Source organism: Mus caroli, unplaced genomic scaffold (assembly GCF_978045245.1).
Source record: "Mus caroli unplaced genomic scaffold, Mus_caroli_1 scaffold_3, whole genome shotgun sequence".
In the NCBI taxonomy this organism is placed as follows: domain Eukaryota; kingdom Metazoa; phylum Chordata; class Mammalia; order Rodentia; family Muridae; genus Mus; species Mus caroli.
The window spans coordinates 74,083,720-74,104,485 of record NW_028227258.1 but is presented as its reverse complement, the minus strand read 5'-3'; the positions used below and the strand labels follow the sequence as shown (position 1 = coordinate 74,104,485).

General features: G+C 49.3%; 2 protein-coding genes across 12 annotated transcripts; both read left to right on the top strand.

Moving 5' to 3' along the window:
• Positions 1-3,595: 3,595 nt before the first annotated feature.
• On the top strand, positions 3,596-13,350 carry Hdgf (heparin binding growth factor). 6 transcript variants are annotated; one of them, XM_085835777.1, is made up of 7 exons: positions 3,596-4,031; positions 10,330-10,406; positions 10,558-10,696; positions 11,088-11,157; positions 11,299-11,484; positions 11,721-11,923; positions 12,129-13,350. In XM_085835777.1, the coding sequence occupies exons 2-7, from the start codon at positions 10,400-10,402 to the stop codon at positions 12,133-12,135; spliced, it is 612 nt and encodes a 203-aa protein (XP_085691903.1). In that variant the 5' UTR covers positions 3,596-4,031; positions 10,330-10,399; the 3' UTR covers positions 12,136-13,350. The 6 variants fall into 6 exon arrangements, with proteins under 6 accessions (XP_085691903.1, XP_021014107.1, XP_085691906.1 ...); XM_085835779.1 differs by lacking the exon at positions 3,596-4,031 and adding an exon at positions 4,242-4,262; XM_085835778.1 differs by lacking the exon at positions 3,596-4,031 and adding an exon at positions 4,319-4,474.
• A 3,567-nt stretch (positions 13,351-16,917) lies between these two features.
• Mrpl24 (mitochondrial ribosomal protein L24) lies at positions 16,918-20,613 on the top strand. 6 transcript variants are annotated; one of them, XM_021157308.3, is made up of 7 exons: positions 16,939-17,137; positions 17,235-17,260; positions 18,980-19,211; positions 19,294-19,389; positions 19,565-19,668; positions 20,116-20,246; positions 20,389-20,613. In XM_021157308.3, the coding sequence occupies exons 3-7, from the start codon at positions 19,029-19,031 to the stop codon at positions 20,523-20,525; spliced, it is 651 nt and encodes a 216-aa protein (XP_021012967.2). In that variant the 5' UTR covers positions 16,939-17,137; positions 17,235-17,260; positions 18,980-19,028; the 3' UTR covers positions 20,526-20,613. The 6 variants fall into 6 exon arrangements, with proteins under 6 accessions (XP_021012966.2, XP_021012968.2, XP_021012967.2 ...); XM_085835781.1 differs by having other exon boundaries at positions 16,949-17,083; XM_021157307.3 differs by lacking the exon at positions 17,235-17,260 and having other exon boundaries at positions 16,918-17,137.
• Positions 20,614-20,766: the final 153 nt, after the last annotated feature.

The window sequence follows — 20,766 nt, the reverse complement described above, 5'->3', positions numbered from 1 at the left end:
CAAAGAGCAAAGTACACACGTAGCCTTTCTTTCTTATTTGACACATTCATCTAAAAACATTTCAAGGGGGGGGTGGGCTGGAGAGATGGCTCAGCGGTTAAGAGCACTGACTGCTCTTCTGAAGGTCCTGAGTTCAAATTCCAGCAACCACATGGTGGCTCACAATCATCTGTAATGAGATCTGATACCCTCTTCTGTGGTGTCTTTAGTCAGCTACAGTGTATTTACATATAATACATAAATAAATAAATCTTTAAAAAAACATTCCTGGGGAAATAACATTTTGCATATTTACATTTCATATTCACTTAATATAAATTAATTACCTGCCTGTTTTCTTTTTTGTTGTTGTTTGTTTGTTTGGTTGGTTGGTTTTTCGAGACAGGGTTTCTCTGTGTAGCCCTGGCTGTCCTGGAACTCACTTTGTAGACCAGGCTGGCCTTGAACTCAGAAATCCACCTGCCCCTGCCTCCCGAGTGCTGGGTACGCCACCATGCCCGGCCTTACCTGCCTGTTTTCAAACAGGAAGCACAGAGCTACAGCCTGACTCAGCCAAAAGATTCCATATTTCTCTATCATACCCCCACCCCCCAGCCCCCCATCACTTCGCTTCTTTAAGTCAGGATCTTAAGCATGTCAGGATGGCCTCAAACTCGCTCTGTCTCTGGGGATGGCCTGGAACTTCTGCTCCTCTTCTATGGTCTGCTACACTATTCCAGGTTTATGAGATGAAACCCAGGCCTCTGAGACGTCAGGCAAGAGCTCTACCAACTGAACCGAATCCCCAGCCCTGTTTTACTTTTATAAGAAAAAATATCAAAAAAGGAGAATCAATAAAGTTCATTTTCCTTTTAAGTGATCACAATCTTGGGACATGCTGGCACCTTAAAGAGACTGTGAACAAGACACTGTACGGTTAGAAACTGTGAATAGGACTCTATACAGTTAGAATTAGTGTGTGAGTTTTTTTTTTTTACATACCTGTGATGGTCTTTGTCACAGGTTTATTTATTTATAGATGAGGTCTTAACTGAATGCTAGAGAAACCAAAAGGTCAGTTGCCCTTTCTTAAGGCCTTACCGCTCTGAAGGTGGCGGTTTGCAGGTGCTGCTCTGTCTAACAGCTTGCTAGAAATGCATACACCCCCAAACCTGACAAAATCAGCTCTCTATAAATTCCCAGTCGCAAAGAACAAAGGGAAGCCTGACTCCCCAAGGGTCTAGGCTTCTGCTCATGCTGTAACTGAACCTCTGAGGTTCTTGGCTTGGCACAGGGCAGCTGGGGGAGTGGATGTAAGGACTGGATATTAAATTGCAGCCAAAGCCAGGAAGGTTTATGGCAACAAAAGGAACACTGCTGTCTGCATGGGCCGTTGAGGGAGGGGCCAGGAGGGCTGCTGCCAGCAGAAAACTTTCTTTGTGTGTGTGTGTGTGTATGTGTGTGTGTGTGTGAGAGAGAGAGAGAGAGAGAGAGAGAGAGATTGAGAAGGGAGGAACAGGGCTGGCATGATGAGTCTGTGGGTAAAGCATTAGTTGGGGAGCCTCATCACATGAGTTCCACAGCTGGACCCCGCAGAGAGAGACCTAAGGCCTCTTTCCTGCTCTACCACCGGAGTTCCATTCTTAGCCCCATCAAGAATTTCAAAGTTGCTCTTGCTCTTCCTCTCTGTCCTCCCCTGCCAAGCCCCCCCCTCCATATTCATGGCTACTCCTCTACACACTCTGCCTTTCTCTGTCTCTACTACCCCCTCAACTCCCCTCCCCATGCCCTAGATAAACTCTATTCTACACTAAAATAATAATAACTTAGAAGTTTTACTGATACCTTTTAGCCAAGTGGAGAAGAGGGTAGGACCCTCAGTTTTAATTAAATTGGAATGTGCATGATTTGAGTTTAAAAACATGTAAAATTTCATACTTATAGGACACAAAAAAAAACTCATTTAACTTTTTTTTTTCTGTTTCTCTGTGTAGCCCTGGCTGTCCTGGAACTCACTTTGTAGACCAGGCTGGCCTTGAACTCAGAAATCCGCCTGCCTCTGCCTCTGGAGTGCTGGGATTAAAGGCGTGCGACACCACTCCCGGCATCATTAAACTTTTTAAAGAATTTGTGATTAGGGTTGAAGAGGTGGTCTGTTGCTGCTCTTCCAGGAGACTCAAGTTCAGTTCCCTGAACCCATGAGAATGGGCTCACAATGACCTGCGACTCCAGCCTCAGGGGATCTGACATCCTCTTCTGCATACATGTAGCATGCATTCACAAACACAAATAAAAACTTCAAATCTGAGCTGGTGAGATGCCATTGGTTAAGAGCGCCGACTGCTCTTCCAAAGGTCCTGAGTTCAAATACCAGCAACCACAAGGTGGCTCACAACCATCCCTAATGAAATCTGATCCCCTCTTCTGGAGTGTCTGAAGATAGCTACAAGATAGTGTACTTACAAATAATAAATGAATAAATAAATATTTTTAAAAAGAAAAACTTCAAATCTGTTGGGCAGTGGTGGTGCACCCCTTTAAGAGGCAGAAGCAAGTGGATCTCTGAGTTTGAGGCCAGCCTGGTCTACACAGTGAGTTTCAGGACAGCCAGGGCTACACAGAGAAACCCTGTCTTGGAAAAACCAAAACCAACCAAACAAAACCCAAAAACCTTCAAATCTCTTTAAAAGGAGAGTATGCAGGCCAGCCAGGGCTACATACTAAGACTGTCTTGTCTGGCAGTGGGGGCGCAAGCCTGTAATCCCAGCACTTGGGAGGCAGAGGCAGGCAGATTTCTGAGTTGGAGGCCAGTCAGAGTGAGTTCCAGGACAGCCAGGACTGCACAGAGAAACCCTGTCTCGAAATACCAACCCCCCCCCAAAAGGCTGGCTCAATAAAAATAAAATATAAAACAATTAGATATAAACAACAAGAAACCCATTGCACAGAGATGTAATTACAACAAAATCTTGTTTGGTTTAAGATCTGAGATCAAGTTTTGGGCACATCATTCTTTAGAATATAACCCAGGCCAAATACAGTCTTAAGACACATTCTCAAAGACTCCACTTTGCTAAAGTCCTCTCAAAGTAATACTAAACATCTCCAAAGTAGATTTAGTGGTATCCAACTGTCTTTATCGTTTAGGACCTCCTTATTCTAGTGAGGGTAATTGGTGAAAGTCCAGATACAGCTGCGTATAGTAGACAGAAATGGTAGGACTCGAACTCTTACACCGCCGCCAACAGAAGCACGTGGATGCCCGGAGTTTGTGTGGGTGTGGGGCTACACCTCTTGCCTTGGCGGTCTAACTAGTTAGAAGTCAGAGACGCAGAGCAAATACGTGGGTTGGGACATGGCACGTGGTAGGGGGGACAGAGCGCAAGACAGGCCACAGTAGGCCCCGCCTGGCCAGGGCGCTCAGCGGAGCCTGGGGAGGGGCACGTGCAGCCTGTCCAGCGGGCGCCAGCTCCTTTTGGGCTGGCACCCACCACCCGCCCGCACACAAAGCCCGCTCGGCGCGCTCGGCACTCGGCTCTTCAAGCCTGTGCCTCTGAGCCCCGCCTGGCGGCCTCCAGGTTGGGCGTGAGGCCGGGGCAGGCTGTAGGCGTCGATTGGCTGCGCGCATCGAACCGCCGCGGGCGGGAGCGTGAGGGGAGGAGTGGGCCGCGGGGGGTGGAGGAAGCGGCCTCGCTCGCGCCGAGGAGGGAGCAATTGAATTTCAAACACAAACAACCGCACGAGCGAGCGCTCCCGGAGCCGTGCGTTGTCCACCGCGCCCGGCCCTGTCCGAGAGGCGCGCGGGCGCAGACGCCGTGGCTGCCCCGGAGCTCGCGTCGGGGGCCGGCATCGAGGCGGGGGCCGCGCGAGGGCCGGAGCACAGCGGCGCCGCAACCGCCGCACGCGCAAACTTGGGCTCCCGCTTCCCGGCTCGGCGCGGAGCCCGGGGCGCCCGCGGCCCCGCCATGTCGCGATCCAACCGGCAGAAAGAGTACAAGTGCGGGGACCTGGTGTTTGCGAAGATGAAAGGATACCCACACTGGCCGGCCCGGGTGAGTGGCGCGGCCGTCGCGGGCCCTGCTGCGGGTTGCATAACGCTCGGGAGGGCACGGCCGCCGAGCGCGGAGCGGGCGGAGGGGCAGGGGTGCCAGGCCTGCTCTGGCTGGCGGGAGCCCACCACGGCTTACATAACGGAGGCGATCGGGGCCGGCACCTGGCGGGCAGCGCCGCGTGCTCAGTTCGCCCTCACCCCTCCTTCACAGCGGCCGAGGCTTCGGGCTCCGGTGGGGGGGGGGGAGCGGCCCGATGGTGTGTCCCTTCTTCCGCCGCGAGTCCCAGCCCCTTCGCGGAGCCCCGCTTGAGCCCCGAGTCACCATTGATAGTTGCCTCCAGTTCAGGTTTCTCTGGCTGGACGTACGTGTGCGAGGGGTCTCAGTCCACAGAGGGTTAGGTGGATGTAGAGTTGGCGACTCACAAACTTTCTTGGAGCATTTTGGTAGGAACTCTGAAGTTGGGAGGGTCGTGAAATGTTTGGGGACGACTTACTCAAAAATGGTCTGCCTGGCCTGGTGACTCTGCCATAACCGATTTAGCCCCCAGCTCTACAAGAACATCCCTCCATTTGCCTCCAGCTCAGACTTGGAACTGGAGGCAGCAGGGCCCCCGTGTGCTTGGGAAATCCAGTACACACGACCTTAGCGCGGTGTGGGGTATTGTGGGACGCTGGAGTTTCCTCGGCTTCCCATTAGTGAGCGTCTCCAGTCAGGGAGGACGGTGTCAGCCATGTGGTTGTTTGAACCCGCCAAGGGAAGGGCCTTCCCCATTCCAGCACCTGGCCAGGTGGGAGGGTGGGGCAGAAAGCCTGCTGTGTTTATCACCTTCCCTCCCAGAAAAAGGTGTGTGTGTGTGTGTGTGTGTGTGTGTGTGTGTGTGTGTGTGTGTTAGGGGGAGGGTTTCTTCTGGGAATTTTTCAAAACGAGTGTAGAGGGGGCCCTTGATTCCGAGTGAGGGCATGACTCAGCCCCTTAGGGTGTGGAACTTGTGTAAAAGAAATCATGGGGCAGAAAGGCCTGGAGGGAGGGGTCTCAAGCAGGATTGCCTTGTGAATTTTACAGTATGGCTGACTGTTCATCTGGCTCAGTATGACTCTGAGGCTCCATGCTGTCTTCGTTCCTATTCAGGGTGTCAGGCCACCTTGATATTTGAGAAAACTCAAGTGGCCCTCCATATTCTCTCTCTCCCTCCGTCCCAAGGAGTGTGTTCAATCCCACTTGCCTGAGCCTTGCTCACTGAAACTTTAAAATAGGTCAAGTAAGGCCTGGGTCTGGCCTGGGAGTGCAGTGCAGAGAGAGAGGCCAGACTCTTTCCAGAAGCTTAGAGGGCCTGGAGTGTATGTGTGTCATGTAAACACATGTAATTTATTACCTTGCATCCTCTGATCCATTGGCTTCTTGGTCCAGATGCCAAGGCACTGGTAGGGAGGGCAAGAGCTGGACCCAGATTTCTACTGCTGCTCCCTGCTGGGGGTGAGACAAAGTTCAGAGGTAAGCTTTGTCTGAGGAAAGAGAAGTAGTTATGGAACGTTGATTTACAGAACCTTCTGGTATGCCTTATTCCCTGAGATTTTGGGGCCCCATGAACAAGTCCCTCTGATTTTTGGTGTCCCTTGGGTAGAGGATAGCCCTTGGAGTAGATATACCATCTATTTCTTTTCATTTTGAGTGTCTAGGAGAGATGGGCAGGAGAGAGAGGCAATTTCTTTCTATTGAAGCCTGGACCTTTGAGATGAAGTTGTAAATGGGTCTCAAAGAGACACCCCAACACTTGGCTTCATTGTGACACTTAAGAGGGGTACACCAGGCTATCACCTCTAAGGCATTCCCCTTGACTTCCAAAAGGACAAAACCGAGTTGTGGTCTTCCCCACCCCCGATTCCTTAGAACCTGTTTTAGCTTTTCCTGAGTCCGGAGGAGGAAGCCTGGTGTCTGCTCCAGGGTGTAACCAGAATCCCCAGCCACTGTGCAGGCCACCACTTGTACCTAGCTACTGCTAGGGAACATGGGTTTCAGGAAAAAGACTGAAAGGGTCCAGGGTTGGAGATTGAAGTCATAGGGGCGACAGGATAGCAGGACCTGACTAGAAGAATGTATTATGAAACCATCTTCTCTCTTCTTCCTCCCTCACTTCCTGGAGGATCTCCAGGCAGTTAGCAGTGAACTGCCCCAGCCCTGAGATTCCCCTCCCCCAGTCCTGGAGAGGACTCTAGTTCCTGAGCATCCTAGAACCTTCCTTTTCCCTCTGCCCCCTCACCTTTTTTGCCCTTGGGCTTTGCACATTCCCTAGCCCAAATCTCTGAGCTGCCTGCTATCCTGGACATTCCAGTTTTCCTAGGTCAAATCAGTCTGACCCTCAGTATGTTCTTTTTTTTGAGACAGGGTTTCTCTGTGTAGTCCTGGCTGTCCTGGAACTCATTTTGTAGACCAGGCTGGCCTTGAACTCTGAAATCCTCCTGCTTCTGCCTCCCAAGTGCTGGGATTAAAGGTGTGTACCACCACAGCCCAAGTTAGTTTGTTCTTATCTTTCCTTAGCCTTCCTAATGCCTGACCTTCCTCCCACACCCTTTTTTCCCCCTTGAGACAGGGTTTCTCTGTAGAACTGACTTTAGACCAGGCTGGCCTCAAACCCAGAAATCCCCCTGCCTCTGCCTCCCAAGTACTGGGATTAAAGGCGTGCGCCACCACTGCTCAGTTTAAATGTCTGTTTGGGTTCTGAGTGGTGTGGACCTGTGTTCAGATCTCCCTGCTCCTCTGAACACTTTAAATGGCTTCAAAGGATTCTACCCTTAACAGGACGGGATTTCTAGTGCTTGAAGCTTGTCTAATGGAGGCAGGCAGAAGCAGAGGAGTGAGCCCAAATGGTTAAGACGTTTCAGAATCTCCCTCCAGTTGGCTAGAGGAGGAAGTGTGGTAGGGTCCCCAGCACATCTGGCCCCACCCTGACTCACTTTCCTTTGACTCACTGAGTTTAGTAACTGTGGATATAGTGAAAGGGCACCACCTAGGAGACAGATTCAGGTAGAGAGCTTCTTTGAGATTTAATAGCCTCACCTTAGAAGAACAAGTGCCAGGAAAGAGTTCCTCTATAGCTTGAGGGGTAGGGGTGCTGCCACATAATTGACTTTTCCTGTTTTGTGGGGGAGGGTGCTACCAAGCACTCCTGTCCCCCAGCCCTACCTGATGCCTCTACTGTAAGATGAATAGGGTTAGGATAGTTGGGGATGAGCCTCTTCAGCTCTTCAGGAAGAAGCTCATCTGCCCACACCCAATCTTTCTGTTGCAGGAAGTTGGCAAGGCAGATGGAGTTGGTGAGTCTCATTACGTCCAGTTTCTGGGCAGCTAGAGGCCTCCTGGGTCTCCTGCAACACGGCTTAGATTCTGTTTGTTTGCTCTCCATGGGAAGGGGGGATATTCAGTTGTTGCAGCCTGTGTTCTTGGAGAGCCTCAAGCCTAACCCTTCCCCCACCTCTTTTCTTTTGGAGTCACCTCTCCCTTTTTTTTTCATTTCACGTGTATTACCAGATTAAAAGTACAGTAATACCCTGGCTTGGGTATGGGCTCTCCAACACTTTAGTTTGAGCCCCCCACCCCTTCCGGGCATAGGTGTCAGGCCTTTCACCCCAGAGAGGCCTACAGGAGAGAGTCTTTTTAACTACGGTCTCCTGGGAACTCTTAGGCTCTGGAGGTCCTTATTTTATTTTTGCTAATGCTCTCTGAGAAGAGGCTATCTGAGAACTGGTGCCAGGTAGCTTGTCCTGCCCCTCCCTGCCCCACCCCCACCCGCCTTCCTGTCCTAGCTTAGCTTCAAATACAGCCCAGGACCTGCACGCCAGACTACGGGCCTGGGGGGGTGGGGTGCGTTGTTTAGTGTCCCCTCCTCCCCAATCCTAGATGGAAGGCCTGGGGGAGGGGTGGTCACATTCCTAGTTGCTGAGTGGCCCCGGGGGCGGGGTTGAGTTGTCATAGTGATGGGGAACACGTTTGTTGGGGAACTGCGTGCCTTTCCATCAGGTTCCCACACCCCAGCATCTCCTGATTGTTGGGCTGGGCCTAGTTGAGTTTTGCCTTCTGAGGGGGCGGGGCTGGACCGAAGTCCCCTGAGGCCACGGGGCAAGGGGGAGGGACTCAGAAGCCCAAAGATCCCCAAGTCTGGGGCAAGGTGGCCTTCCGAGTCATGCCCACTTAGCTCATTCTACTCACTCAGTCTCCCTGTTCATTTAGTGCACCCTTTATCTCTAATTACTGGTTTGATCTTTTTCTTAGGCCTGGGTCTGCAGCCCTAGTCAACATGGCTACTTGGCCTCTGGGAGAAGGGCGGGCATCCGGGGCTGTTGCAAGGATTGTTGGGAGTTGTAGTTTTCACCCCAACAGCCTGGCATGGCCTGGACTTCCAGTTGCTCTCTGATTTCAAACTTGACCTTAGATCTCAACACTTGCTTCCTTTACTGCAGAATTCCTCCTGGGGCAAGGGATTGCCTCAAGAAATTCGGCCTAGATGGAAAAGATGCCTCAGTGGTTAAGAGTACTGGCTGGTCTTGCCGAGAACCTGGGATTCTATTCCCAGCACCCAGACTGCAGCTCACAACCATTTGTAACTCCAAGTTACAGTCTCAGGGGATCCAAGACTCTCTTCTTCTGGCTTCCTCAGGCACTCTTGAGGTGCACAGAAATAATGCTGGAAAAAATCCACACACATAAAAATAGCCCCTCCCTCCTTCTTCCCTTGAGAGAGACTAGGCCTGAATCTGGTCCTTATTAGAATGTGCCATGTTATCTTGGCAAAGGCATGTCTTCTCAGGGCACAGTCTCCTCTGTAAAATAAGTTGACTGGCTTAATAGTTGTTCACAGAAGTCTTTTAGAGCCAAGGAAGAGGGTTTTGTTTGGTCGTCTTGTCTTATCAGAGCAATCTTTTAATGTCCATAGATTCAATATTTGTTTTCCTGTGAAATCTTGCTAAGTTAATCAGGCTAACTGAACTCGTGAGCCTCCCCCGTCAGCCTTCACATTGCTTAGGATTTCATATTTACTGATTTATTTTGGTGGGGGGGGGGTTGGTAGTTTGTTTAGAGTTTCAGACAGGGTCTCCCTTTGTAGTTCTCTCTGTCCTCAAAAGTATACCAGACTGGCCTTGAGCTCACCCAGGGATCTGCTCCCTAGTGCTGAGACTGAAGGCACCACATTGCCTGCTAAGATTTCAGGCCTGGTTCATTCAGCAAATACTGTATTTCTGCTGTGTGTTGGAGATGAAAGCAGACCTGAGTGGGTGTGGTGGATACTGCTTTAGACAGCAGAATGAGTCTACTAGCCTGAACTATATGGTGAAGACCTACCCCCCACCACAAACACACGCACACACACACACACACACACACTAGTACAGATAATCCATATGAATATCAAGCAAGTAATAAGATGTATTTGTAAAATTGGAACTGTAGTTGGGCAGTGTTGGCACATACCTTTAATCTCAGTATTGAGGAGGCAGAAGATGGAGTTCAAGGCCAATCTAGTCTAAAGAGCTAGATATAGGGCTGGAGAGATGGCTCAGGGGTTAAGAGCACTGACTGCTCTTTCAGAGAACCTTAGTTCAATTCCCAGAATCACGTGCTGGCTCACAGCTATCAGTAATGAGTCTGTTGCCCGATTCTGACACGAAGATGTACATGCAGATAAAGCACTCATATACATAAAATAAACAAATCTTTTTTTAAAAAAGGTCTAGCTGTAGAACAACCAGAGTTATAGAAAGAAACCCTGTCTCAAATGAAAAAATTGGAACTGAGATATTATCAGTGTGTTGTGGGGGTGGGGTTGACAGGTCAGAAATGATTTCTGGGCAGCATGATGGTGGCATGGCAGGGTTGAGGTTGGCAAGCTGGCCACTAAAGAGGGCCCTGATCATGAGAAGGCATTGGAAGAGGAAAAGTGCTCTGCTTGACCTCTCATAATTGGTGATGGGTATGTTGGCATGGGTCTGTATCTGAGGCAGGAGGATCTTGAGTTGGATCTTGAAGCCAGCCTGGGTTTCATAGCAAGGCACTGTCTATAATATATAAAGAAGTGACAGCATTGACCTTGGAGTCTCTGGTAAAAGGGAGGGAACTAGTCTTGGGCTTGTTGGGCTTTTCTGTCTAACTCAATTTGGACAAATTGTACTACTAGAAATATTTTACAAATTGGGTAGTCTCTGGAGCCCTGCTGTCAGGCTCTATACAAATGTATAGGTGGTGGCCCTGCCCCAGTCTGGAAAGCCTGGGACTCCTGCTCACATTTGTTCTCCCTTTCTTGTCCCAGATTGATGAGATGCCTGAGGCTGCAGTGAAGTCAACAGCCAACAAATACCAAGTCTTTTTTTTTGGGACCCATGAGACGTGAGTGAGGGGCCAGTGGGCTGCAGGTGGTAACCATGGGAACACGAGTGTGGTGACAGGGTGATGGTGTCACTTGTTAACCTGGCTGTTTGGCTGTTTAGTTTGGGGGCATCTTGGGGCTTGAAAGCACAGTCTCCTATCTCCTATCCAGGGCATTCCTGGGCCCCAAAGACCTCTTCCCTTATGAGGAATCCAAGGAGAAGTTTGGCAAGCCCAACAAGAGGAAAGGGTTCAGCGAGGGGCTGTGGGAGATCGAGAACAACCCTACAGTCAAGGCCTCTGGCTACCAGGTGAGCAGTTAGTTGTTGCTGCAGCCCCCGGATAGCAGGTGTGTTGTGGGCTCCAGGAGCCTCACCCAGAGGCAGTGCTTAGTCTTCAGAATGTCAGGGCCTTTGGGGGGGGGGTAGAGATGGGACTTCTGCAAGAGGGGCTAGGGGGTGTGGGGTGACTTTCAATTAGGGGCCACTGTCAATGGTTTTTGAGGGCAAGAACAGGTTGGAGGCGGTAAGTGGGGCAGGCCTTTATTGGGCCCATCATTAGTAAGAGGACACAGCCTTCCAATAGGAGGTTCTTGTGAGCCGGGCAGGACAAGGCGGGAGGGCAGGGGGAGCGGGGGTCGTGGGGAACGGGTCCCAGATCCCTTTGGGAGAAGTTGACCCGAGGTTTTGCCTCCTGCTCCAGCCCTCCCCCCTCCTGCACAGAGCCCTGCCTGCCCGGCCTGTGGGTTAACCCCAGGGCTAATCCAACAGAGGTGGGTCTCAAATCACTTGTGAGACTGGGCACCTGGGTGGGGGTGGGGGAAAGGTGGGCAAAAGAAGGAGTGAGTGTCGGAGGGGGTGGTTGGGAGGGGCTAGCCTCTGGTACCGCTCAGCCTCTGATGTCTCCACCACAGTCCTCCCAGAAAAAGAGTTGTGCGGCAGAGCCCGAGGTGGAGCCCGAAGCCCATGAGGGTGACGGTGATAAGAAGGGCAGTGCAGAGGGCAGCAGCGACGAAGAAGGGAAGCTGGTCATCGATGAACCCGCCAAGGAGAAGAACGAAAAGGGCACGCTGAAGAGGAGAGCAGGGGATGTGTTGGAGGTAAAGGCCAGCATGTGCTCTTCGGCACTTTTGAGCTCTGTCTTGCAGCCCAGGATCTGAAGTATAAATCCAGCTCCTGGTCTCTGGGAATCCATTTGAGAGCGGAGAATAGAAGAGGATAGTGGGGCAATGAATGTCACCCAGAGACCCTGAGCAGGAGTGGAAGGAAGCACAGGGAAATGAGCTATTAATGTTCTGTCTCTAGCCTCACTTCATGTCCTCTGATATCTGCTTAGGACTCCCCTAAACGTCCCAAGGAGTCAGGAGACCATGAGGAGGAGGACAAGGAGGGTGAGAGGCCCCTGCCTGTAGAGGTGGAGAAGAATAGCACCCCCTCTGAGCCAGACTCTGGCCAGGGACCTCCTGCAGAGGAAGAAGAGGGAGAGGAAGAGGCTGCCAAGGAAGAGGCTGAAGCCCAGGGCGTCAGAGATCATGAGAGGTGAGTGAGCTTCCCTGGCAGTGGGCTGGGAGGGCCTAGCTACTGACAGAGAGGAGGAGGTGGAGAAGAGGACGTGGAGAATGGCCTGCAGTGGTCAGCCTTATTGGAGGCTGGGTGGGCTCTCCCTAAAGACCTGCACTGGCTGGGGTAAGGCCAGGCCAGGATCACACCATTAACCCATCTCCCCTCCCACCCTCCCCTGCAGCCTGTAGCCACCAATGTTTCAAGAGGAGCCCCTGCCCCGTTCCTGCTGCTGTCTGGGTGCTACTGGGGAAACTGGCCATGGCCTGCAAACTGGGAACCCTTTCCTACCCTACTTACCCTATTCCCTCACTCACTCTCTCCTCTAAGCCCACTCCTGGAGAGTGTCTTGGCCCTCACCTCCAGCTCCCTTCCTATATACACCCTGTGCCCAGGATGAGATGAGGCCTTTGTGTCACCTTACATTTGTTTCCCAGGGTTTCTGCTGGGGTCTAGGCTGCTGTTTCCACCTCTTGACACCTCTGCCCTGCTGCAGGCATTCTAGACCTTTGGGGTGGGTAGGGGGCAGGAGTGGAGGTGAAAGAATATAAAGGAGTGTGGGTTCATGGATGGCATCGTCTACCTGAGCTCCTGTCTCCAGCCCCCACACCTATTTTCCCATCTGCCTACATGCAAGAAACGGGACACTGTGTGGGAGAGAGGCTACCATCCACACATAAATCCTTGTTGATTTTTGGGTACACTTATTCCCCTGACCCCAGGGTTCAAGGAATTGTAGTTTAACATCTAGACTTTGGAGTTTCCAAGTTTGGGCCTAGGACCTGGAGGGAGCTGAGAGCTGAAGAATCAACTGATTTGCATTGAGGAAATGTCTCTTTAGATCTCAGGGCAGAAATGATAACCTGGGGAGACCTGCTGCCTTCATCTACTTCCCAATGCTTGAGGCCAGCCTGTAGTCAGATATTTCACCCAGACATAAAGGAAAAGACCATTTTTTTAGGACATGTTTTTAATAAAAGAAAATTACAAAAAAAAAAAAAAAACCCAACCCACAAAAGAAGAAAAAAAGGAAAAAAAGTTACCCTGCCCCTTTGTGTGCTCCCCTCTCTACTCCTTTCTCCCCACTGCTGACCCGTTTGTGAGGTGCGCTAGGAGGGAGTCTCGCCTCTGACCGGGTTGGCTTTCTCTTTGGACATGGGGCTTTGATGTTCTTCCAGAGTTGGTCTCTGGTGTTTTCTCACATCCAATTTGTAGCCCACTAAGAATACAGGGAAAAGTGTCCTCCAGCCTCTTCTAGTGGTTTCTTACATGCCCCTCTTCTCTTGTCTTTTACTCCCATCCCTCCTCTGGGCTCTGAAGAAAAATTGCTGACTGTAGCTTTGGAAGTGTAGCTCTGAGAATAATAGAAAATTTGAGTTCTAGGAAAATAAAGCCGTTGATTACTATCCTGATTGTGACTAATTCTTTTCAAGTGTCTGGGTTAACTGAAGAAAGGGAAAGAGACAATCTCTAGATGTCTTCCTCAGATTGGGGGCAGGGACCTCAGCCTCCATTCCCTCACCAGGCCTACAAAGCCCACATCATCCAGTCTACCCTTGCAAGCATCTTGGAGGTTCTAAAACTTCTTTATACATTTTAAGCTATGTTTTATAAGTGTCTTGTCCACATGTATGTGCACCACATGCAAGCCTGGTACCTGATGAGGTCAGAAGAGGCCATTAGGACCCCTGGAACTGGAGGTTTTAAGTTCGTGTATGGGTCTTGGCAAGTCAAGCCCACGCCATGCAAGAGCAGCAACTGATCTAACTGAGCCTTCTCACCAGCGAATAGTCCAACACACTAAGCCAGGTACGGTAGCACTAATCCACTTCCAACAGTGGGAAGGCCTGCTTGGGCTATACAAAATGGCCATGCTGAACACTTTACTCCCACTCCAGCCACGCACGCGCGCGCGCACACACACACACACACACACACACACACACACACACCACTTGGAGAAATTCCACCACTTGTAGAAATTCCCGATACTCTGGAGATGGAAGCAGGAGAATCAGAACGTCATGCTTGCCACACAAGTCAGGTTATCTGAGTTCTATTCCCAAGTCCAAAAAAGCTGGGTGAACTACTAGGCTAGTTGGAATGCAGACAGGGGACTCCTCTGGTCGTGTATCAGCTCTGGTCGTGTATCTAGAGTGTGGAAGGAGAGACCTGATTTCCTGGAATAGAACTTCTAAGCTCCATAGGTGTGTGGTGCCACTGGTGTCTGCATTCAAGCATATACAAAAAGACATATTTTTCAGAACTGAGAACTAAAAACAGGGCCTTGTGCTGGGCTAAATTCCCAATCCCAGCAAGTAAAAAGTCTTTAAAAATGATTTGTAATAAAAATAAGAAATTCAGGGGGCTGGAAAAATGGCTTGGTGGTCAAGAGCACTGACTGTTCTTCCAGAGGTCCTGAGTTCAATTTCCAGTCACCACATGGTGGCTCACAACCATCTCTAATGGGATCTGATGCCCTCTTCTGGTGTGTCTCAAGACAGCAACAGTGTACTCATATACATAAAATAAATCTTTTTTTAAAATCCAGACTATATAGTAGTTGGAGAGTTGGTTCACAGTTAAGAGCACTTGTTCTTGCGGAGGACCTGGGTTCAAAGCTCACAATCATCCATAACTTCAGTTCCAAGGACTCTAACACCATTTTCTGATCTCCCTTGGCACGTGCACACATGTAATACACATATGCAAGCAAATCACAACTCTAAAGCTTTACTATATTTGTGAAGCTGTGCCACCAAGAACAATTGGCAGGAATCAGTTTCTATTCCACCATGTGCAAGTCCAGGATTGAACCCAGGTCAGGCAGGTAGGAGCCTCTATTGAGCTATCTGACCAGCCCAAGGAACTTTTTTATTTAAGATTTATTTTATGTATATGTACACTGTAGCTGTACAGATGGTTGTGAGCCTTCATGTGGTTGTTGGGAATTTAATTTTGGATCTCTGCTAGCTGCGGTTGGCTCACTTGCTCTGGTCAACTCTGCTCACTCAGTCCCTGCTCGCAGATTAAAGGCGTGCAGGCATGCGCCACCACGCCTGGCGGCTGCAGGGATTTAAACTGAGGACCTTTGGAAGAGCAGTCAGTGCTCTTAGCTACTGAGCCATCTCAGCAGCCCCTCCAAGAAACTTTTTTTAAAAAATCCTTTAAAGTAGCTGGGCATGGAGGCGCACGCCTTTAATCCCAGCACTTGGGAGGCAGAGGCAGACAGATTTCTGAGTTCGAGGCCAGCCTGGTCTACAAAGTGAGTCCCAGGACAGCCAGGGCTACACAGAGAAACCCTGTCTAGAAAAACCAAAACCAACAACAACAACAAAACCTGTCTCGAAAAACCAAAAAAAAAAAAAAAGTCCTTTAAAGTCATCTGCAGATGTGCAGCAAGCTTTGGAGTTTGGAGTAGCCTGGGATATGCATGAGACAGTATATATATAATCAGGGGTGGTTGAAGATTCAGTTTCCTGTTCATGTGTACTTCAGAAAAGAGAAATGGAGTATAGTCATGGGGAATACATGACTTGTCAAGACGGGGTCACATATAGCCCAGGACACACACTAACTGTAGTACAGAACTTTCAACCGACTCTTCCTAGTGCTGAGTTTCAGCTGTAGCCATTCCTGATTGGTTTTTTTGTTTTGTTTTGTTTTTGAAGTAGGATCTTCTTATTGGTCTCAAACTTATAATCCTTTTGCCTCAGTCTCTTCAAAGTGTTAGGAAGAAGAGTTTGGTTCTAGAAAAGTCTTAGACCTTCAAGAGCAAGTCAAATGTAGGGAGGAGAGGTTACCATTTAATGCTAGTTAGGTTGGCGACCACAAGTCAGCTCTGAGTCCAAAGACAAGGTCTTTGCCAGGCATAAAGATGCACGCCTTCAATTCCAGCATTGGAGGTCAGCTCAGTCTGCATAATGAGTTCCAGGACAGCCAGAGTGTACATAGAACCTGTTTTAAAAAAATAAAAGGCTTTTAGGTAAGAATTACTGCTTTTAAGATAAATGTTTACTGAGCATGCAGTAAGCCTGGGTTATGCAGTGAGGGCTTCAGTCTGGAGCATCATATAAAACCAGATTTGATGGTTAGCTCTCGCACCTGGGAAGGAACGGCAGAAGCCAACTAGCAAGTTTGAGGTGAGCCTGGGCTACATGCACCACTCAGAAAACAAAAGCAGCTGAGAAGATAGAGGACTGCTGTTATTCTAAGTTCATCTTGCTGGGCTGCTGGTTTAGGGATAGGCCAGGCGAGGTTAGTTTGCCCACTAATGCAGTTTCTTTTTTTTTTTTTTTTTTTTTTTTTTTTGGTTTTTCGAGACAGGGTTTCTCTGTATAGTCCTGGCTGTCCTGGAACTCACTTTGTAGACCAGGCTGGCCTCGAACTCAGAAATCCGCCTGTCTCTGCCTCCCAAGTGCTGGGATTAAAGGCGTGCGCCACCACGCCCAGCTCTAATGCAGTTTCTAACATTACAAACTGTAGGGGTATGATATAGGGGAAAGCCGCTTCAAAGCTCGTAGTCATCAGCAAACTCAGGAATGAAAGGAAACATACTTAGTCTAATCAGAGCAGAAAGGTGAGTGGAGTCAAATAGCGAGCTGATAAGAGATCTGGTCTCTGCTAAATTTTGGTAGGGATGCCTGCCAGTCCAGGGATGGTGAGAGGACAGGTGGACACGGTCGAAATCTTCCAGTACATTTCACACGAGTGATTGCTAATATAATATCACTCTTTTCTCTGCAAAGGCGAGGCGGTTTTTTAATATGCCGCGACCTGGTCCCTCAAGCAGAGAAGAGCCAGGACATAAAGGTGATCTCACCTGGAAATGGATACCCTTTGCTTTGAATAGGAAGCCATAACTACCAAGAAAATGGAGCCATGTTCTCTGTGAACTACAACTCCCAGTGGTCTCCACGAAGAGCGCGTACGCACTTACGCAGCAAATTAGCATATCTTTCGTCTTCAATTCCCGACATGCCTTTCCCAGTCTGGATTTCCTACGATTGGCTAAATTTCCTGTTTCCTGCCCATTTTGTAGCAACGGACTAGAGTTCCCAGACGCTGGGAGGCTCGCTTCGGTTTTGTTTTGTTTTGAGCCTTCCTTTCCGCAATTAGACTACATCTCCCAAAAATCCGGTGGGTGGGGACTGCGGACGTAGAGAACGCACGTGGAAAGAAAGTTGCGGGGAGGTGAGGCTACTCAGCGACCCGGAAGGTCGGAAGGTGGATAAGCGAAGGGACTTCTTTTCCTAGTTTTAAACTGGGGCTTGGGCTTCTCTTTTGCTAGGAGGTTGGAGCTATCCGCAGAACGGGGTGAGTCTGACAAGGGAATTACTTGAGGCGGTGACCTGAGGACTTGTACTGAGAAGAAAGCCAGCCCCACCTCGGAAGTGACGCTAGCATCTAGGTTGTGTAGGGAACCAAAGGGAAAGATGGAGTGGGGGCCTAACGGAGTTTTTAAAACAAGCAAGACACCCTCCGCCCTCCCTCCCCCTACACACTTGTGATGCTGCATGCTAGGAGAGGGAAAGGTTTTCCTGGATCTTGATGATAGCATCCCTTCCTGAGTTCTCAGTTTTCGACTTGTCAGGTAGTAGTGCTTAGTAGTCGTGTATTTGATCTAGATAGAAATAGACCCCGTGTTTCTCTAGCATCATGGTAACACTTGACTTTGCTCCCATCTCCTATCCTGAAATGTATAAAAAAGGAGTAATAGTTCACTTATGTAAAATGCTTGCCTGTTATATGTGAATCCCCAAGTTTGATCACCAGCACCACACACACATACAAATCATAAAACATGACGAGATTATGGGCAACTTTTCATCGCTGTTGTTAGGCTTCCGTGAGATGCTATTTAGCATGGTACCACGCCAGTAGCAACTGTTTTAGAAAGCTTACTGCATGCTAGGCTAGCATTCTACATTGATCGATTTTACTTCGTTGGTTTCATTCAGATAGGTTTCTCATTATAGCTCAGACTGATGTTTTTATGAAGACCAAGGATATGTTTTGAAGAGCGCAGTAAGATGTGGTGGTGGGAGGCGGTACCTCAGTGGGCATCTCTCCCCGCCAAAGTACCAGCCATACAGTGGGTCTAGTATAGAATAAAGTTTATTTGGGGGCATGGGAAGGGAGTTGAGAAGGAAGTAGAGGTGAAGAAAGAGGGGACAGAGAAGGACAAACAGAAAGAGAAGAGGCCGGTCAGAAACACGTGGAGGGGAGATGGGGAGAAAGGTCTGAGGATCTGAGACCAAACAGTCCCTTTCATAAGCAAGCCAGGACCACCCGACAGCTGTTTTTACCCCTGCTATTGCAATTCACTTGTCTTGTGACTGCTTGCCTGTGGACTGTCCTAGTACTTTCTTCCATTACCTGTTTTCCTCCTGCTCTAATGTTCATGTACTCACGTAATAACTGTCTTAAGTATCTTCAGTGCCAAGGTCTCCTGAGATAGCTATCAATCCAAGCTAGATAGTGTAGCCCCTGGTCTCATGAGCTTTTTTACTTATAAGTCAGACATATGGGGGGAGGGATTGAATACTGATGTTCCCATGGATGAGAGTTACATTACCTCCTTGTTTTCTCATTTGTAAAGATAGCCTGTGAGGAGTGTCAGTGAGATGAAGTCAGTGCTTTAATAACAGTCCTGGGGCTGATATGGTGCTATACACCTTTAGTCCTGGCACTGGGGGGGTAGGGGGGAGGAGAAGGAGATGGATTTGTGAGTTCGAGGTCAGCCTTGTCTACACAATGAGTTCTAGGTCAGCAAAGGATATATATAGTGAGACCCTGTCTCAAAAAGCAAACATTCCTTCCTTTTCTCTCTCTTTTTTTTTTGTTGGTTTTTCAAGACAGAGTTTCTCTGTGTAGCCCTGGTTGTCCTGGAACTCACTTTGTAGACCAGGCTGGCCTCAAACTCAGAAATCCACCTCCCTCTGCCTCCCAAGTGCTGATTAAAGGCGTGTGCCACCACGCCCAGCTAAACATTCCTTCCTTGTTCAAATCTTCATTCTGTTTTTCTTGACTTAGCTGGCAAAGTTTTTGAGTGTTTCCCTGGTGAGATTTCTCGAATCTAGCTATGCGGCTCTCAGCCCTGCTGGCCTTGGCATCCAAAGCCACTCTCTCCCCCTTCTACCGCTATGGAATGAGCCGTCCAGGTTCCATAGCAGACAAAAGGAAGAATCCTCCATGGAGCAGGCGGCGCCCAGTAGTGGTAGAGCCCATCTCTGATGAAGACTGGCACCTATTCTGTGGAGACATGGTAAGGACCTCAAGACAGAGGGACAGGAAGGCTAGAGGGCAACAATTTCCTGCCCTTGTCCTTGCATCTCATCTTCCTACAGGTAGAAATCTTAGAAGGCAAGGATGCTGGGAAGCAAGGCAAAGTAGTCCAAGTTGTTCGGCAGCGAAACTGGGTTGTCCTGGAGGGGTTGAACACGGTGAGTCTTGAGAAGTCTTCCCCATTTCTCCCTTTTTCCTTAAGAGAAGCATGGGGAGACAGGAAACTGGCGGAGGGGCAGGCTGTACAACTGGACTTGTACAACTTGGACATGCTAAGCAATAGTGGGCAAATCCCCATCACACTTGTTTTCTGATCTGCCTTCTCTTGGACAGCATTACCGCTACATTGGCAGAACCAAGGACCACCGAGGGACCATGATCGCTAGTGAAGCTCCCTTGCTTCATCACCAGGTCAAGCTAGTGGATCCTGTGGACAGGCAAGCATAGGGACCTCTGGTCAAAGGACTTCTAACTATTGAGAGTTCAGACAGGTGTGGGGTACATCAGACTAATGTGTTGAATATGCTGGAACTCAGAGGTCTGTTAATTTTTTTAAAGATATATTTATTTATTATATGTAAGTACACTGTAGCTGTCTTCAGACACCCCAGAAGAGGGTATCAGGTCTCATTACAGGTAGTTGTGAGCCACCATATGGTTACTGGGGATTTGAACTTAAGACCTTCAGAAGGGCAGTCCATGCACTTACCCACTGAACCATCTCACCAGCCCCCAGAGGTCTGTTTCTTGTACACAATTCTGTCAGTAACCCTGCTACAGACAAAATCCCAGAGGTTCTCAACCACTGCCTTCACTCACTTTTGGGTTGCAGGGTGACACAGGCTCCAAACTAGATTCTTTTTTTTTTTTTTCTTACCCACCAGGAAACCCACTGAGATCCAGTGGAGATTTACTGAGGCAGGAGAACGTGTTCGAGTCTCTACAAGATCTGGGAGAATTATCCCCAAACCTGAATTTCCTAGAGCAGATGGCATTGTCCCTGAAACATGGACTGGTAAGTTGAGGATGGGCAGGAAGAGCGTAGGGCTGTGAGGTTTGAGAGGAAAAACTAAGTTGCTGGGGCTAGGAACGTGGGCAGGGCTTGGTTGTAGGGCATTTGAAGAAATAGAGAGTTGGTAAACTCTTTGATTCAACAGATGGCCCCAAGGACACATCAGTGGAAGATGCTCTTGAAAGAACTTATGTGCCCCGACTAAAGACATTAGAAGAAGATGTGATGGAGGCCATGGGGATCCAGGAGACTCGAAGATTCAAGAAAGTTTATTGGTATTGAGCCTCAGAGTGCTGCTTCTGCCTGTCCAGTTTTCACCTTGACGGTAGAGGCCTTTTTTCTAAAACACCAATAAAGAGCCTTGAGAGCAGCCGCTGTCCACACCACCCCTCTGCCTCTCCCAAGTGCTTGCATTTTGGGGAGCTCAGGCACAGTGCAGCTTTTCTTCTTGTCAGGATAGACTGGGTAGGTGCTAGCCTTCCCAGGGACAGGTCCTGATGTTTGGGGATGGGAGCAAGAAGGC

Coding starts and splice junctions, on each gene's coding strand:
- Hdgf (XM_021158448.3), top strand. CDS start 3,945: ATGTCGCGATCCAACCGGCAGAAAGAGTACAAGTGCGGGGACCTGGTG. Junction 10,407..10,557: donor TTTTTTGGGACCCATGAGAC/GTGAGTGAGGGG, acceptor TCTCCTATCCAG/GGCATTCCTGGGCCCCAAAG. Junction 11,485..11,720: donor GAGCAGGGGATGTGTTGGAG/GTAAAGGCCAGC, acceptor ATATCTGCTTAG/GACTCCCCTAAACGTCCCAA.
- Mrpl24 (XM_021157307.3), top strand. CDS start 19,029: ATGCGGCTCTCAGCCCTGCTGGCCTTGGCATCCAAAGCCACTCTCTCC. Junction 19,212..19,293: donor ACCTATTCTGTGGAGACATG/GTAAGGACCTCA, acceptor ATCTTCCTACAG/GTAGAAATCTTAGAAGGCAA. Junction 19,669..20,115: donor CTAGTGGATCCTGTGGACAG/GCAAGCATAGGG, acceptor CTTACCCACCAG/GAAACCCACTGAGATCCAGT.